The sequence below is a fragment of the Pecten maximus genome, chromosome 16, assembly GCF_902652985.1.
Source record: "Pecten maximus chromosome 16, xPecMax1.1, whole genome shotgun sequence".
NCBI classification, from domain to species: Eukaryota; Metazoa; Mollusca; class Bivalvia; order Pectinida; family Pectinidae; genus Pecten; species Pecten maximus.
In genome coordinates, this window is record NC_047030.1 from 2330027 (window position 1) to 2349589 (window position 19563).

General features: G+C 33.6%; 1 protein-coding gene across 2 annotated transcripts in view; it reads left to right on the top strand.

The window, feature by feature from the left end:
• The first annotated feature begins 1956 nt into the window (after nucleotides 1-1956).
• The window catches only part of LOC117314663 (zinc finger protein 793-like), a 306489-nt gene continuing 288882 nt past the window's right edge, over nucleotides 1957-19563 (top strand). For both annotated transcript variants that reach the window (XR_004529560.1, XM_033868744.1), the window contains exon 1: nucleotides 1957-2738. Coding sequence is in view for 1 of the 2 variants with exons in the window: in XM_033868744.1 (XP_033724635.1) it covers nucleotides 2683-2738 (56 nt within the window). In the remaining variant the exon portion in view is untranslated. The remainder of the gene's footprint in view (nucleotides 2739-19563) is intronic.

Genomic DNA, 19563 nt, shown 5'->3' on the forward strand with positions numbered 1-19563 from the left:
TGATCAGACATCACAAAAGGTAGCCCTTTGGGTATTTAATCTTTTTTATATTTTCTTCTTTTGAACAAATATAGTATCTTTTTGTATTAGATAAAGTACAGCAACCATTTCAAAGCATTAAAGTAAATATTTAGAAATGATAAGTCGATGTTAAATGTTAATCTAAATACAAGAATGTAGTTTTGTTTACATTTATAACGATGCTAATATGTGTGGTTTTAATGGTGTGAGATATGTAATGAAAATTTTTTTTTTAATAAAGATTGTAGATGAGGCTATTATATATTGCTATGAATTGTGTGTTAACAATAGCGGTGTTCTGATTAATTGTGTGTTAACAATAGCGGTGTTCTGATTAATTGTGTGTTAACAATAGCGGTGTTCCGATTAATTGTGTGTTAACAATAGCGGTGTTCCGATTAATTGTCTGTTAACAATAGCGGTGTTCTGATTAATTGTGTGTTAACAATAGCGGTGTTCTGATTAATTGTGTGTTAACAATAGCGATGTTCTGATTAATTGTGTGTTAACAATAGCGGTGTTCTGATTAATTGTGTGTTTACAATAGCGGTGTTCTGATTGATTGTGTGTTAACAATAGCGGTGTTCTGATTAATTGTGTGTTAACAATAGCGGTGTTCTGATTGATTGTGTGTTAACAATAGCGGTGTTCTGATTGATTGTGTGTTAACAATAGCGGTGTTCTGATTAATTGTGTGTTAACAATAGCGGTGTTCTGATTAATTGTGTCTTAACAATAGCGGTGTTCTGATTAAATGTGTGTTAACAATAGCGGTGTTCCGATTAATTGTGTGTTAACAATAGCGGTGTTCCGATTAATTGTGTGTTAACAATAGCGGTGTTCCGATTAATTGTGTGTTAACAATAGCGGTGTTCTGATTGATTGTGTGTTAACAATAGCGATGTTCTGATTAATTGGGTTTGTTGAGTATCACTTGTTTTAGGTGTTTGACCAATCAATCGAATAAGAAATCTGTAAACGAGTTTCGTCAGTAATGCCCGACATGATAAACAGAAGAATATTAGCTGATTGGTTTAACATGCGAGAAAAACTCGTCACATTCGATCGTTTGTGGTTGGCACTTATATCATATAAAACATAAACATCAAGATAGCACAGTAAGTACTACAAAGGAATTCTAATAACTTTTAAATACCAAAGAAAGAAAACTAACAATTAAACAGATTTTAAATGATCATCAATTGGATAGACAATACTGAGGATTAATTGATCAAGAAACTTCAACCGATTCGCGTCACTACCTATAACCTAAATAAAATCTGAAAGTATTGTGGATTTCACTTTGAGTATTTCAATAAAACAATGAAGGAATTATGAGACATAGAAATTTATTCTTAAGTATTTTATTTTATTTTTTTTTACAAAAAGAAAACAACATAAAAACTCAATTGTTCAAAATTGGTAAAAATAACAAGTATATTGGTGCGAGGTCATACAGCGAACACCGAGATGTTAATTGGATGGAAGAGGAATTGATGTCTCGGTGTTATCAACATAAAATTCACTAAGTGTATAGGTACTTGTCCACTGAGCTCCACACACTGTTGATCAACCTGTGGTGAATTGGTGTTTATCATATTTACGACAACTTTAATGATATTTATTCTCAATATTTGGAATTTATTTTGATGATTTATAATTCTATGCTCAATATCTAGGATTTATTCTGATGATTTATTTATAACATGCAGTTTTTCAAAAATATTTCTATTGAAAAATGTTTCATTTAAAAATGATGAAAAAACAATTAACATTGGTGAAAATGATATTTCTAAAATTATTTATGTTTAGGAAAAAAAAAATATAAACAGCTGAATATTTATGAATCTTGTTTTACCTGAATTCTTTATAATATCCAAATGATTTGTATAATCCTGTGCAGATAATATTAAAATGTTGTAATTTATTAAAATATGTAAAACCAAGATAATAGAAAACTTACCTTAGGGTAAATATCCATTGTATTACTAAAACATTATTTATATTGATATTCCATGCCTGAATTGGTGTTTGATTTTAAGTAGAAGTTAACCTTGTCCAGGTTTATGAGTTAGAGTGATGAGCCGTAGGTATAGACCTTGTTCTAGTCTGAGTTAGTTCGCCTAGCGTGTGGTGTGCTTCTCTACTAAAACACTAGCCTGTTTTGCCAGCTCGAGAGTAGTAGATCTGTCTGTACATACATACTAGTGTAGATGTGACATCAGCTAGCTGTATATACCTCTACTCCAGTTCATATGCCAATTATCCTATTACATTGGTGTGTCGTTGTCCACCATGCCAGAACTAACCCTACTATATAGTGGTCATTTCAGGACACTTGACCGTCACTGATCACCTTATTGTGTAGTTATCTGAACATAAGTTTTTTCTTGGCCGAGTTGTCGCTGGTGGCATCGGAGGGATCAATTAGCCATTGATTGCTCTTATACACACTGTATAGGTATAAGCCTTTTAAAAAACTATTGGAGACTACCAAAAAGGTTGGTTGACTCGAGAGGAGCGACATGCCCTGTGGTGTGTAGATGTAAGGGAATCGAAAGTCAGTTTTTTCCACAAAGTGAAGTTATCTTGTGGTTTTTTTGGGGGAGTGAAGTTTATCTTGTTTTTGCCCCACAGTACCACAACTTGTGAGAGTCTACAATGTATAATGATACGTTCAACAGCTGGACCGGGACCCCGACCCCTCGCTGGATAGGGTAAGTACCCATCTATAGCCTTATACATTCTACTTTTCTGTTTACTTCTTTAACTTTATTATGTTATGTTTTATGTTAATGTATACATACATTTATTCTTTTGCTCCAGGTATTTTCTTTTCTGTCTTTAAAAACGAAACCTGAACTTTTTGTTTAGAGTTCATATGTTGGTTTAGTTTTTCTTTCCTTACAGATTCCAAACTTTTTGTGTTGTTACTAGACATAACAATGTGTAGTTTGAATCTTTGAGAATTCATAATTTATTTCCTTTGCATAACTTTTTAGATGGACATCCAATTTCTTCCACTTGCACTTTGGAACTACTAAAACTGTTTTCAAATTTACACAATTCAATTATTTTTTTATTTTCCTAATCATATAGATTTTTGTACATTCTAAACAAGTATTTGAAGCCTGTGTAAAACAAATCTCACTTTTTGTAACATATTATTATTAGAATGTCATTATTGGTGTGGTTTTATTTCCTTGATGAGAAAACTAACCAATGAATTATTACATAATGTGAAGAAAATGCATCTATTTAAATATTTAACCAGAGAAAGTTATCATCTCTTGTTAATTGACCTGTAGTTTTTAAATGTCTTTATATTTGCATATCATTTTTACCGTAATAGATGGTCCTTGCCGAACAACAAGATATTTTATCTATTCAGCCAGCTAACCTTCGCTGTGATAATATCTCAAAAATCTTTCTTGGTGTTAAACGCTCTGTAGCTTTATTTGTCAATTTCTAGTATTGCCGTTCACAGCTATATGATACGTACATGAAGTATTTAGTATATAACAATATTGAAAATCAGTAAATAACTAAATAAGTGTAACTGGAAACTTAATGTTAGATATTAATAATGGAATATATTTGGTTACATTGAACAAAGCTGGATATTGTAAATTTACTAAGTTTGAGGTTCAGTTTCATCAGCTTTACTGAATCTGAGGAAGATTCCTTAACTAAAGATTTAAATTCTGTATTTGGAAACATTTCAGTTAAGGAAATTCCTTTAATTAAGGGACATTGATGAAACCTAGCCCTTGTAGATATTGATAATGTAATGCATTCGGTTGCAAAGTAGGATATCGCAAATTACTAAGTTTGAGGTTCAGTTTAATCAATATTCCTTAACTTAGAAAACTCTTTATCTTTAAATTTTCTTTATGAAAGTTTAACAGAATCTAAGGAAGATTAACTAGGACTTTCCCTTTAAATTCTGTAATGCTTTCCTCTGGAAACATTTAAGTTAAGAATTTCCTTACATTAAGAGACATTTATCAAGGCCTGGTATATATACCATATAGAATATCAATTCATATTACAGCTCACAATTTTATTTTTCTCCGTTTAACATCGGTATGTTTCTATTGAATTATTTGATACTAATTATAATGAATTTCTTGACTTGAATATCATCGCCCATACAATATTATCTATAGTTTCTTTTAGCATTGCATTAAATTACCCGTGGTAAAGTACTAAAGAGAAAAAGCTACTGGGGATTACAATATTGTCAATTTTCAACACAATGTGCCGATATTCTGAGCATTTTAACTTATCTATGTCAGCGATAGATTAATTAACTATTTCAATTGTCATTCTAGCCAATAGTTAACTCATAACCTGTAGATAGGTTAAATATGATAATTTTTATGTTTGATTATTTTCTGAGCTGTTAAAAAACCATCTGACCATAATGCCGTTAGTTTTCCACAAGGAAATTATGTATATAGTACATAATATTGTAGATGGAAAATGTTCATTAAGAAAGAATATTACATTACTATAATTCTAAGTTTTTAATGTACGCCACCCTTCAATAGACAGGCTGATTTACTTAATATTTAGAAATGTAACTCTTTTGAATTTAAGACCATTTTAAATAAATTTTAAAATTCCGCCTCTTTCATAGCTATTCTTTTTTCAAAGAAATATTTTGTGCCGGTTGTTTAACATTTCATGTTTAGCACACGCTGTATATTATATTCCAGAAATCATGAAGTTGGAACAAACGATAATTCCAATCTTCATGATTTGTCTGAAGACAAATTACTATTGTCTGTTTTATTTAAAGTTGATAAAGGTGATAAAGAAAGACGTGTGATTTATATACAGCGAGATACGATGTTGTGTCATTGTTTATTTAATGATGATACTCTGGTTTCTGCGCCAGGGTAAAAAAATCTGAACTGCTGATATTTGTAGAGGTGTTCTGTGTTACACATTTTACCGACTGTTTATCAACATTTGATGATACCCCTTTCATAATGGTTGCTGAGTTGGACTTTTCAACTTTTTTTTTTCTCTTTACTCCCTAGAATTTCTGTTTCATTCATTCATCAATTTAAAAAATGGCTATTTACCAGCGTGAATTTCAGAGGGTTAACTGGGACGCGAGTCATCTAACTCTGTTCTTATGGGTTTCTGGTTTGTATGAGGAATTTGTTGTTCAGCCATTGACAATAAGGTTTTTTTTTATCTCCGGATACTTTAAGCACATAATAGTCATGCCTCTTATGTCACGTGAACATCACATTTCAGCAGGGTTTATTGTGGTTATTCATTACGCATTGCTTACTGTTTATTGCGGTAACACTGATATTTGTTTTTGTATTAAAATCAAATTGAAATTGATATGACCACAAATTGTTTCTCATATTGATTTGCTTAATAAGATATGTGTATCCCTAAGGGAGGGAGAGCTCCAAATAAAACGTAATGTGTATCCCCACGAGAGAGAGAGCTCCAAATAAAACATAATGTGTATCCCCACGAGAGAGAGAGCTCCAAATAAAACGTAATGTGTATCCCCACGAGAGAGAGAGCTCCAAATAAAACGTAATGTGGGTTCAATGTATTAATATGTAAAGGCATTTTATGTTTTGAAAAAAAAGATTTGAAAACCCTTTTTTCTTTCCTTTTGTAATGTGATCAGATTGTTGCACCATCTGTTAAGAAGTTTTGGATTTAGAAAGCATTCTCAATAACAAGTGTAAGTGTCCTGTTCCACGTACTATATAGAGATGGAAATCTTGAGCCTATTGGCTTAATATTTCACCGTCTTTAACTCTCAGAAAATAGATAATTCTATATATATTTTCCACAATGTCATTTATTATAACCCTATTGGATATGATAATTTTCAGTCGTAAACAGAGAAAATGTCAATGAAACTTATAATAAATGGACATAATTCATATTAGGGAAATGGAAATTTAAAGTTCAATTTAATACATTACGTGTGTAACCATACATTACTCTGAAAAGTTGTAGTTGTAATGAGAAGATTTTTATGAAAAAAAATGGCCTTATAAACCCAGAAGTCTGTAACCTGGTCCATCTAGGTGAAAAAACACTATTGACAAGGTGTGATTTTTGATGAATTCCATTAATTGATAGCCACCTGATATACATTGTATATTTGTTCATTCTGACATGTGAAATAGATACAAATAAACAATATTACTTTCTACCAAATTATATTATCTTGAATGTCTTAAAAAGAAAATTTCTGATATTTAAAAACTATTATACTATCTGCCAACTGGGGGGGTGGGGCTCCTGATTTTTTTATCTAAATTTGGACATTATAATCATCATCAATAAGTAATTGATAATAATAGAATTTGATTAGTCCAGGAGAAAGAATATTGTAAAATGTGTAAATTGAATGTGTACAATAATATTGTAAAATATATAAATTGAATGTGTACAATAATATTGTAAAATATATAAATTGAATGTGTACAATAATATTGTAAAATATATAAATTGAATGTGTACAATAATATTGTAAAATATGTAAATTGAATGTACAAGTTTGTTAGGAAGATTACAAATATAATTTGCTGAGGCTTGAACATTTTAACAAGTGCAGTATCAGAAATTCCGAGGAAGTTGGCAAGTCTGTGTTGTAAAAACTATTGGAAATAGCTTATCATTTGAGATATTAGAATTATAGTACAACTCACTAGTTTTAATTTATCTGCATTGACAACCGTTTCTAAGGAAATTACCAATCCCAGTTACACTGTGATAATTGTCACTTGTTTTTCTCTGACGATCTGAATAGCTGTCTCTGGGACATCTCCGTCTTCGCAATCTTAAAAGACTCTGTTTTAGAACTGTTTATTTAAGTATAGCTTGTCTAAGTAGATATGGTTTATAACTTTAATAGTGCAGTCACTTTTATTCATAGTATGATTTAAACTCATTACTACTTTTAAAATTATGCCGTGTGTAATATTTAAGGGTCAAAGGTTTTGTTGTCATATCTTATACGTTTTGTAGAATTCCTTTAATATACATAGTATTGAACTCCACTGATATGTCTGAGCTTTATTTTCTTCTGTTGGTGTCTCCTTGACACCCGTCCTCATATGCCTGGCTGTTGGTGTCTCCTTGACACCCGTCCTCATATACCTGGCTGTTGGTGTCTCCTTGACACCCGTCCTCATATGCCTGGCTGTTGGTGTCTCCTTGACACCCGTCCTCATATGCCTAGCTGTTGGTGTCTCCTTGACACCCATCCTCATATGCCTGGCTGTTGGTGTCTCCTTGACACCCATCCTCATATGCCTGGCTGTTGGTGTCTCCTTGACACCCATCCTCATATGACCCTGGCTGTTGGTGTCTCCTTGACACCCATCCTCATATGACCCTGGCTGTTGGTGTCTCCTTGACATCCATCCTCATATGCCTGGCTGTTGGTGTCTCATTGACACCCATCCTCATATGCCTGGCTGTTGGTGTCTCCTTGACACTCATCCTCATATGCCTGGCTGTTGGTGTCCCCCTAGACATCCGACCTCATATGCCTGGCTGTTGGTGTCTCCTTGACATCCGACCTCATATGCCTGGCTGTTGGTGTCTCCTTGACATTCGACCTCATATGACCCTGGCTGTTGGTGTTTCCTTGACATCTGTCCTCATATGCCTGGCTGTTGGTGTCTCCTTGACATCCATCCTCATATGCCTTGCTGTTGGTGTCTCCTTGACACCCATCCTCATATGCCTGGCTGTTGGTGTCTCCTTGACACTTATCCTCATATGCCTGGCTGTTGGTGTCTCCTTGACACCCGTCCTCATATGCCTGGCTGTTGGTGTCTCCTTGATACCCATCCTTATATGCCTAGCTGTTGGTGTCTCCTTGACATCCGACCTCATATGACCCTGGCTGTTGGTGTCTCCTTGACATCTGTCCTCATATGCCTGGCTGTTGGTGTCTCCATGACACCGGTCCTCATATGCCTGGCTGTTGGTGTCTCCTTGACACCCATCCTCATATGCCTGGCTGTTGGTGTCTCCTTGACACCCATCCTCATATGCCTGGCTGTTGGTGTCTCCTTGACACCCATCCTCATATGCCTGGCTGTTAGTGTCTCCTTGACACCCATCCTCATATGCCTGGCTGTTGGTGTCTCCTTGACACCCATCCTCATATGCCTGGCTGTTGGTGTCTCCTTGACACCCGTCCTCATATGCCTGGCTGTTGGTGTCTCCTTGACACCCATCCTCATATGCCTGGCTGTTGGTGTCTCCTTGACACCCATCCTCATATGCCTGGCTGTTGGTGTCTCCTTGACACCCATCCTCATATGCCTGGCTGTTGGTGTCTCCTTGACACTTATCCTCATATGCCTGGCTTTTGGTGTCTCCTTGACACCCACCCTCATACGCCTGGCTGTTGCTGTCTCCTTGACAACCGTCCTCATATGCCTGGCTGGTAATTTCTGTCTCCATGACACCCATCCTCATATGCCTGGCTGTTGCGAGGATATTAAACATCTAAAACAAAAACGCATTGAAGAAAGTAATAGTAGTAATTTTGGTACAATTTTGTAGGTGCAAAAAAACAATAAAACTGTTTTTTGTAGATTTTTTTGTGTTTGGTATTTTCGGATGTGTTAATATTCCTGACGTCTTTATATGTTCCTGATGTCTTATGGCAGCTGTTTTAGGGAATGACAATACCAAATGATTAAATTTAAACTCCAAAGTCTGAATGAGTTTCAGATTAGAAGTTGGCCAGTAAATAGAAGGATTGAGGGTTCTCCCCAGTGGTGTTATCAAAATAGGAAGTTCATTTTGTTATCAAAATTTGGAATTGACTGCAAACTTAAATAAACAAGTATTGGTGGTATGTGTGTGCATAGTGATTAATATAAAATTGTGTGATCCACATGTTTTCCTCTTCTAATTCATTATCGATGTTGGGAGGTAAAACCGTAAAATGATCAGGAAGTCGGGAAATCCCAGAAGCAAAAGGTCTTTGTATATTTATCCAGTATTATGCTTGGTTTAACAGCTATCAAGTTTGTTCAAAACAAATGATCTTAAGTTTGTTATAATATATTTGTTGATTAATAAATTTTATATAGTGATTCATAATTAATGCCTTTAATGAATAAGATGAAAATCAGGGTTGCGATATTCAGGCCGTCTGGGCTTAGTGTCTTCACGATTATTCGTTTTCTGCAGTAAACATGAAGTCCAGGATCATAATATTTGGCCAGAGGCATATTGAATTGCATGTACACAATCAGATGTATTCAAATAAACAACCTTGACTCACATTTAAAGTCAGATTGTTTTAAAACATTTAAGCAAATACCCAATTACCAAAAGTTCTATGGCAGAGGAGTCTTGGCTTTATCCAGTCAAATTTTGGATTTTAGAACTATCAATCATTGTACTTCTATATGAGTGAGCTTTATAAACTATCAAGGTCACTTAGGGTCAACTTGGGGTCAAATTAGGGTCAGATGCATCCATCTTTTGAACTAACTAAGAAGTATATATGTAATGGGTTAACAATATCTGACCAGGTAGCATGTTTAAAAGAGGGCTACCAAGTCTTGTCAAATTAATAACAAGTTTATGGGGGCCAGAGGTGTTAGAATCTTGAACAAAATAAACTAGAATTGTTTGTTCGGTTGGCACAGTGGTAAGTCATTGGCCTTTTCACTAGGTGGCCTTGGTTTGATTTCCCGATTGGCTGTGAAAAGGTTAAGTGTCGCCTGCCCGACCACGTGGGTTTTTCTCGGTGCTTTGGTTTCCTCCCACAGTAAAACCCCGCGCACGCTTCCATCCGCGTCCATCTCGGCCAACAAGAGTGATTAACATAACTTGTATAACTTGCTTTGTAAATGTTCTAAAATAAATACAGTATAGATTACATAAAAAACTGAATAATCATGGGTACCAGAATCCAGAAAAAATATCAGTTCAAATTCAATAAGGACTTTGTATTAAGGGTGTGATTGTGATTCTGTTATTTGCTATTTCAAATATTGTATAAAAAGAAAATGAGCAATGTTTCAAAATTTTCCTTTTAAGATAATTTTGGATGATATATATAATTTTTTCTCACAATTGTAGTTTTGAAAGGAATCCTAGAAATTTTAATAGAAATCCTGGAAATGTTTGAAAACAATGCTAGATAAAATATGTATATTCTTTATATATAAATACTATGACTTAATGAAAATTTGTTTAGTTTCCAAATGCAGCCAGTCGGTAAATGAGTAAGTTGCGTTGCAGAATGAGCATTGCGACTGTGGGCTGCACCTCTAAACATTGTAACCATTAGTACACAGGCCTCAGATATTCTCTTTTCCTCTCGGAATTAGATTTCTTTGGTACACAGACATAATTAGGACGTTGAAGGAGTTTTTGTTTTCAGTATTTACTGGTTTACAAGCTGCAGTAGATCTAATTACTGGACTGAATATATTCTGTTGATAACCCATTCATCAACAAATCGAGTTTGGAATATGTATGCTCATATCAAACGGCTCAATGCAATTTGAATATTTGAAACACATGTTTTGATGCTTTTGCAATACATTTTTTCTTTTTTTGAAAACATGTATATATATAACATGGATTATGAGGAATTTAAGTTAATTGATGCCTGTAGAGGAAAATAATCTCTGAAATAAAAGTATGACATTTTATATGATTTGAATCAGTAGCAATAAAGAGATGAGTGTATATGTGATTTACCAGCTCAGGTTAAAGGTTGTGTTCTGTATTATTGTTTGACAGCATTTAAACTCAAGCAAGCAAGCAAACTTGAGCCTCAAGAGAATCCTATAAATGTTTTTTTTTTATTCTATTAAACCCCTCAGTCGTGATCGACATGGACTAGTGATACTCATTAAATTTCAGTTTTTGTTGTTGTACTGTTTGTATATTAGTTAGTAATCGATTGTTATCTGTTTTCAGTGAATTGATGTAATTAGGTGATTTATGATTTTTTTTTTTTCATTTGACCGCAAAATTTTATGTCGAAATTGTTAATTATTGAATATGTTTTCTTCAAAGGGAAATTATATTTTCTGTGAATATTTGTAGAAAACAAAGATGCGGGTATGTGTAAGACTATCAAGGTTTATTGCTTACTGATAAGAAAATTAGTCCGTTAGATATTATGTTACAAAAATAATAATTCTAACCAAATGTTTTACCCAAATAAAAAAAAAAAAGAATTAAGTAGGATTATAATTTCAAGGTTTGTAATATTTTCCCCTAAACTTGATATCATCAGTGGAGGAGAGAATATAAATATTAACATAGATTATCTAAATTTATAAAATTGAAAACAGAACATAAAAATAATAAAAGAAAGTGATTTTAATAGATAAGAAATATAATTCTCTTTGAATTGTAAGAATACTTTGGCAGAACCTGCAAACCAAGGGAAAGGGAAAAAATGATAAAAAGAAACGGTTGTTGTGGAATATTTGGTGAGGTTACTGTATGTCAATAAATTAAGTTAGAAAAAGAGAAAAAAAAGTGTTTTTTTAAAGCCTGACCATGAATTGTTCCTTATCGTGTAAAATACTTAAACAATTGTATTTTAAGGAATTATAAGCAATCTGATTAGGATACAGATCGTCATGTAGTATATAATGTTAATCTGTATATTAAGCAGATTTGAAATTAATGAAAAGAATATTTTATATATCACAATGGAATGTCTAGTGACTGTGTTTGAAATTAAAATTTTAACTTTACATTTTAAAGTTGATATTTGAAAGCAAACCCTTGAACATTTTGCTAATTATATATGTAATGTCTAACTAATATTATTAGGTTTTACTACAGACAGATTATAATTAATCCAACTGAACCAGAAAATATAATTTAATTTTCTGAATTGCTTAGGTTTGTGAAATGAAAAGAAACATTAGAAGAATATTGGCACCATCATATATTTAAATGTAAAGTCATAGTAATTTTATCTTTCCGGAGAGAATATCTTAGAAGAATCTGTTACTGGAGGCGCTAATAAGGTTTTACTCACTGTTCTGTAACAACTTAAGGCAGTGTTGTAAGAAAGAAATTAAGAAAGAAAGAAAGAAAGAAAGGAAAGAAAGAAAGAAAACATAAAGCATATGTATTGTTAAGATTATTGTCATACAAATGTTACTCTGGAATATTCTTGAAATTGGTTGAAAAGAATTTTAATAATATTTATTTGTTTTGACTGTGAAGATCTAAGACTATATAATCTTACACAATATATTTATTTGTTTTGACTGTGATGATCTAAGACTTTGTAATCTTACACAATATATGTATTTGTTTTGACTGTGATATAAGACTGTATTTAATCTTACACAATATATTTATGTAATTAATTGCGGATTCTTACAAAGTTTGCAAAAAAAATTCTTTTCATACCCCGATGAAAATTTAAAAAATCAACCTCACTGCTTAATTGTTTTGACTGTGATGATCTAAGACGATATATAATCTTACACAATATATTTATTTGTTTTGACTGTGATGATCTTAGACTGTAATCTTACACAATATATTTATTTGTTTTGACTGTGATGATCTTAGACGATATATAATCTTACACAATATATGTATTTGTTTCGACTGTGATGATCTTAGACGATATATAATCTTACACAATATATTTATTTGTTTTGACTGTGATGATCTGACTATATAATCTTACACAATATATTCATTTGTTTTGACTGTGATGATCTGACTATAATCTTACACAATATATTTATTTGTTTTGACTGTGATGATCTAAGACTTTGTAATCTTACACAATATATGTATTTGTTTCGACTGTGATGATCCAAGACTATAATCTTACACAATATATGTATTTGTTTCGACTGTGATGATCTAAGACTATAATCTTATACAATATATGTATTTGTTTCGACTGTGATATAAGACGATATATAATCTTACACGATATATGTATTTGTTTCGACTGTGATATAAGACGATATATAATCTTACACAATATATTTATATAATTAATTGCGGATTCTTACAAAGTTTGCAAAAAAAAATTCTTTTCATACCCCGATGAAAATTTAAAAAATCAACCTCACTGCCTAATTGTTTTGACTGTGAAGATCTAAGACTGTATTTAATCTTACACAATATATTTATTTGTTTTGACTGTGATGATCTTAGACTGTAATCTTACACAATATATTTATTTGTTTTGACTGTGATGATCTTAGACGATATATAATCTTACACAATATATTTATTTGTTTTGACTGTGATGATCTGACTATATAATCTTACACAATATATTTATTTGTTTTGACTGTGATGATCTGACTATATAATCTTACACAATATATTTATTTGTTTCGACTGTGATATAAGACTATATATAATCTTATACAATATATTTATTTGTTTTGACTGTGATATAAGACGATATATAATCTTACACGATATATTTATTTGTTTCGACTTTGATATATGACGATATATAATCTTACACGATATATTTATTTCCTGTTCAAGTGTCACCATGTTTAAAGCCTTTAGATTTCCTAGCACCCCTGAGACACTAGTTTTCTGAGTACCGCCAGTAAAAAATGGTTATTACTATAGTTAATAACTGTGCTGGTAACAGTTTCTCTTGAAGTTTAAATCAAATCACGACCCGGGGCTCTTATGGTAATGTTATAGTCTGTTCACTTACTGCAGAAAAAATATATAGGCTTTAAAAATGTCAGGAAAACACCTTATGAAACAAGATGTGATTTACTGAAAGAAATTCTGTAAAATACATATAATGAGTTACCTTGATGTTGAATGGGTGTAGATGATTGGATAAATTTTTACATTATCTACACTGTTTAAAATAATAATTAACAAAATAGAGTTAGCTGTATGTGTTATGTTCATTCTATTTTGAAACTAAGTTAATTCTATATAACCATGACTTTTTATGTTAACTCTTTTAGATTTTCATGAAAATAATTTGATATTGCGGTATATTGCCTATTTTTCTACTCTTCATGTGCATCTCTCAAGGAAATTTGTTATACAGATTTCCAAATATGTTGGAAAAATTCTTTCAATAAGGAGTATGAATTTTGATTGTAATCAGCAACTAAGAAAATATTATTTCTCTTCTGATTGGTTGATGTTGGACTGATTGTTATTGGTTGGCTTGTCCTGGCTTAATTTGATTGGTTGATGTTGGACCAATTGTTATTGGTTGGCATGTCCTGGCTTAATTTGATTGGTTGATGCAAATCGTGAATTTCCATAAAAATTTGCATATAGTGCACACCTTATTTAAAAAGAGTTGTGTTCCCTAGTTCCCTGTGTATAAAATGTCCAAGGTATATTTCTCTTGTACTGTATTCCAGAATCAGGCCCCACAATAAACACAGTTATGTCCCCTGTTTCTTGAGTACAGCATTATCTATGAAACATCTCTCTTGTTCTGAATTTCAGAAAGAGGCCCACTATACAGAGTTATATCCCCTTGTTTTCTGTGTATTACATTGCATGTCCGTGGTATTTCTCTCTTGTCTTGTTCTGAAATTCAGAAAGAGGTCCACTTATTTTGAAGTTCATAAAGAGGCATGCAGTTATTTCCCCTTGTTTTCCGTGTATAACGTTATCCATGGTATGTCATGTCTCTTGTTCTGAAAATCAGAAAGAGGCCTGCTGTACAGAGTTATTTCCCCTTGTTTTCAGTGTATCACTTCTATTGCATTTCTCTCTTACATCTTATATTAGAAAAAGGTCCAACTATAGGTAAGAGTTATGTCCCTTTGTTTTCTTTGCGTAATATAATTTGGATTAACATCTCATATACTCCATTCCAAAAACGTGGCCAACTTTACAGTTAAGTTATATATTTCAAAGTTTGTCTGGATGTTGGTGTCACTGGGAATTAAAGCAAATACAGTCAAACTTTGTTATCTTATTTCCAACAGTTAAAATTCTATATAAAATATACTGTGTTACCTCGATTGCTCTTGAAGTTCTCGATGACCCCGCTGACTTCGAAATAACAAGGTCCGATAGTTTTGAAAAACTTTAAGGGGAAAAAAAAATCATATTTGCATTGGTACTCCTTATTGTTGGCTAACATGTGATTTCTAAGGAAAAGGTCAGGAGTGTTATTTCAAAAATTTGTTTTTTTCACAAAAGTAGATTGAATTTTAGCATATAATATTATAAACAGTCCTGTGATAATTATTTATCACAACTACGAACAGTTTATACCTGGTGTTTTAACAGGTAATCCAACGTGTTAATATATGTGAGGTGAACACCCTAATAGATCTGACTCGATCTCTACAATAATATTGTTTGTAGTGGTCTGTGATGAACTGACAATGGAACAATAAGTCTTTTAAAGAGTACACATGTACTTACTGTATTAGGACCGTAGGACAGAATAACACTGCAAAATGTACCTCCACTGGGGATAGAAGATGTGATTCCAGATATTCTAGTCATGCAGATACTCTACCACTCGGGGATATTTCCTCTAGCTGAAGGTAGAAAAGCAACATATTACTCCACGGGGAGCATGTACAATGCACATCCAGAATTAAAGTACATGCATTCTGTATCATTGAAGTGAGAAAGTACAATCAAGTTTAATGGCAACATTACCTTTGACACTGGATGTAAAGTAACTTTTAGAAATACATCCCTGGAGTCAAATAGGGCAGCCATATCTTCCAATAGAGCTCAAGTGAAGATGTGTTGTACAAATTCCTGCTCCTGGGAGGACATGGACCATCTTACCACTCCTTGGTGCTCTTGTGGCCATGTTTGTGTCCTCTGGAGCAAGCCACTTAAATGAATCTAAACCGTTCTGAATAACACAGGTTCGGCCGTGAGTCGTAATTGTGACACCTCTACTTCTAGGAGATTGTTCCTCAAATTGACAGTTCAAAGGACAATGAAACGAATATGCAAGCAAATCTAGAGGTCAGATATCTGAACTCATCCACTACTATTTATATACAAAAAAATGTTGCTCTACAGATTTTGTAAATTTGTAGATTCATTGTCAAATGAAAGACAAATGGTTTGCCAAGGGAAGTAACTCAAGACTAAGTTAGAATCCTTTACAGACACATTTTAATACGAGCATTATATCTCTGGAATTGGAACTCATTTTAATTATTCCAAAGGTAGGTGGACCTTTTGTTTTCATGTGTTCTGTGGTTGTTGAGATTACAAAATGAATTTCCAAACTGACTTTTATGGCATTATAGTATTTATCAAGCAAGAAGGCAATAGAATGGAGTCGTGTGATTCAGTGTTAGGTGATCTGGTTAACACAAGACAGGGAAACAGTAAGGATTCCTTCTGAAATGTTGTAAGTAACCAGTAGATGGTTTTATCAAACCTTTTTATATTCTCTGAAGAAATTTTAAACAGCAGTCTGAAAATGATTTTGACAAAAAAACTTCTAGCTACATCAATTCATAGAAATAATTACACAAAATTAGGAATAAGGAAAAATATATTCAGCCAAGTTCTTTTAATCAGTGCTAGGAACACATACCATAGTTATCCACAAAGAAGTCCCTGCTGACAAAAAGCTCCCTTCCTGCTTCTTTTTTGTGGACTTGTCAATTTTAACATAGTAAGCTGAAGTAGTTTGCAAATAAGTCCTCCCTAAACTTTGATACTAAACCTTTAGACTGTGGGAGAAGTCATGTTTGAGGACAAATACGGTATGTTTTTAACCATATTAAGGTTAACTTTTAGACGAGGAGAGGGGGGATGTTTTAGGATAAATACTGTATGTTTTTAACAATATTAAGATAATTAAACCTTTAGACTGTTGGAGAGACCATGTTTGAGGACAAATATGGTACGTTTTAACCATATTAAGATAAACTTTTAGATGAGGAGAGAGGGCATGTATGAGGACAAATATGGTATGTTTTTAACCATATTAAGATAAACCTTTTGACTGTCGGTGAGGGCATGTTTGAGGATAACTACAGTATGTTTCAAACCATATCTGAATAAACCTTTAGAGCTGGTGGAGATGGCTTGTTTGAGGATAAATACGGTATATTTTTACCATAATCTATCCTGTAATAAGCCCTGCATGTAACAGACCAATATATAAACTATAGGGTAAGGGGTCGGTTTACTGAAGGAGAAGGAAATAGTTTTTGGTAACATTTTAACTGAACTGTAGTTAAGACATGAATGGACTTGTATAGCTGGAAAGGTATGGGTTATAAGGGATTGTAAGGGGAATAGGCTTATTACTGGAAAGGTATAGTTTATAAGGGATTGGAAGGGGAATAGGCAGAAAGAGCTTTTGCATACAGTGGCGTGGCATAATGACTTTGAGATTAAACAAAATTATCAAAAATTAGGAATTTGTAAAGTAAAGAAACATAGGTGAGGACAAGATATTACTATGTATAAGGTATGGTAGCCAGGGTTGGTAAGGTGTAAGGGAACCTGATATTACTATATACAAGGTATGGTACCAAGGGTTAGTTAGGTGTAAGTGAACCTGATATTACTATGTACAAGGTATGGTACCCAGGGTTGACTAGGTGTAAGTGAACCTGATATTACTATGTACAAGGTATGGTACCCAGGGTTGACTAGGTGTAAGTGAACCTGATATTACTATGTACAAGGTATGGTACCCAGGGTTGACTAGGTGTAAGTGATCCTGATATTACTATGTACAAGGTATGGTACCCAGGGTTGTCTATAGATGTAAGTGAATCTGATATTACTATATACAAGGTATGGTACCCAGGGTTGTCTAGGTGTAAGTGAATCTGATATTACTATGTACAAGGTATGCTACCCAGGGTTGGTAAGGTGTAAGTGATCCTGATATTACTATGTACAAGGTATGGTACCCAGGGTTGTCTATAGATGTAAGTGAATCTGATATTACTATATACAAGGTATGGTATCCAGGGTTAGTTAGGTGTAAGTGAACCTGATATTACTATATACAAGGTATATGGTACCCAGGGTTGGTGAGGTGTAAGTGAACCTGATATTACTATGTACAAGGTATGGTACCCAGGGTTGTCTAGGTGTAAGTGAACCTGATATTACTATGTATAAGGTATGGTACCCAGGGTTGGTGAGGTGTAAGTGATCCTGATATTACTATATACAAGGTATGGTACCCAGGGTTGTCTATGTGTAAGTGAACCTGATATTACTATGTACAAGGTATGGTACCCAGGGTTGGTAAGGTGTAAGTGAACCTGATATTACTATATACAAGGTATATGGTACCCAGGGTTGGTGAGGTGTAAGTGAACCTGATATTACTATGTACAAGGTATGGTACCCAGGGTTGTCTAGGTGTAAGTGAACCTGATATTACTATGTACAAGGTATGCTACCCAGGGTTGTCTAGGTGTAAGTGAACCTGATATTACTATGTACAAGGTATGCTACCCAGGGTTGTCTATAGATGTAAGTGAATCTGATATTACTATATACAAGGTATGGTATCCAGGGTTAGTTAGGTGTAAGTGAACCTGATATTACTATATACAAGGTATATGGTACCCAGGGTTGGTGAGGTGTAAGTGAACCTGATATTACTATGTACAAGGTATGGTACCCAGGGTTGTCTAGGTGTAAGTGAACCTGATATTACTATGTACAAGGTATGGTACCCAGGGTTGGTGAGGTCTAAGTGATCCTGATATTACTATGTACAAGGTATGGTACCCAGGGTTGGTGAGGTGTAAGTGGTCCTGATATTACTATGCTCAAGATAGAGTACTTGGTTAAATAGCCGTAGAATGACCATGCATGATATTACTTTGCACAAGATACTACCATATCGGTGGTGGAAGTAATCAATAAACATGATGTTATACAATGTATTGGATTGTTACAATTATTTTCTGTTGTTCTACACACAATAATAAACACAGCACAGTAATCTCCAGACTTTATGAGTCAAATGTCATAAATGATGGACAAGGTACTGGCCAGATTGCAGCCATGTTGTCGGAGTCAACTAAGGTCAATGGGGTCGTTTGAGGTTGCTCTCCGTGGACTTGTACCTGTCATTTCAGGGCCTGTCGCTATACCAACCCTTGGGCGGTCATCACTGTCATACTCACCTGGCATTTATTCCCATGCTAACTGATTTTCTCGTCATAACTTAACTAGAGAGGCTCTTTACAATCCCAGTGATAACCTCATTTGAATTAAACATTGTAAGGAATCAAAATTACATCCTGTATCTGTAATTTATCTATACTTGTAATTTTCATTTTTCTGCTTTTTCTTGATTCATTCATTTGATAGTAAATAAAAGACTTTATTGTTTTTCATTATCACTAAGCTAACAAGGCTTTTATCGTCTGGAGACAGATATCTTATGTCACCAAGCAGGGTTATTCCCCTTGTTTGGTTGAGTTTTATTGGGGGGGCGGAACTCCGTTATCATATTTATACAGTAAAGATGGTCATTGCTTCCCTGACAAAATCTCCCAGATGTTTGGTCATCTTTTGATGCCTTGTCATTGCATT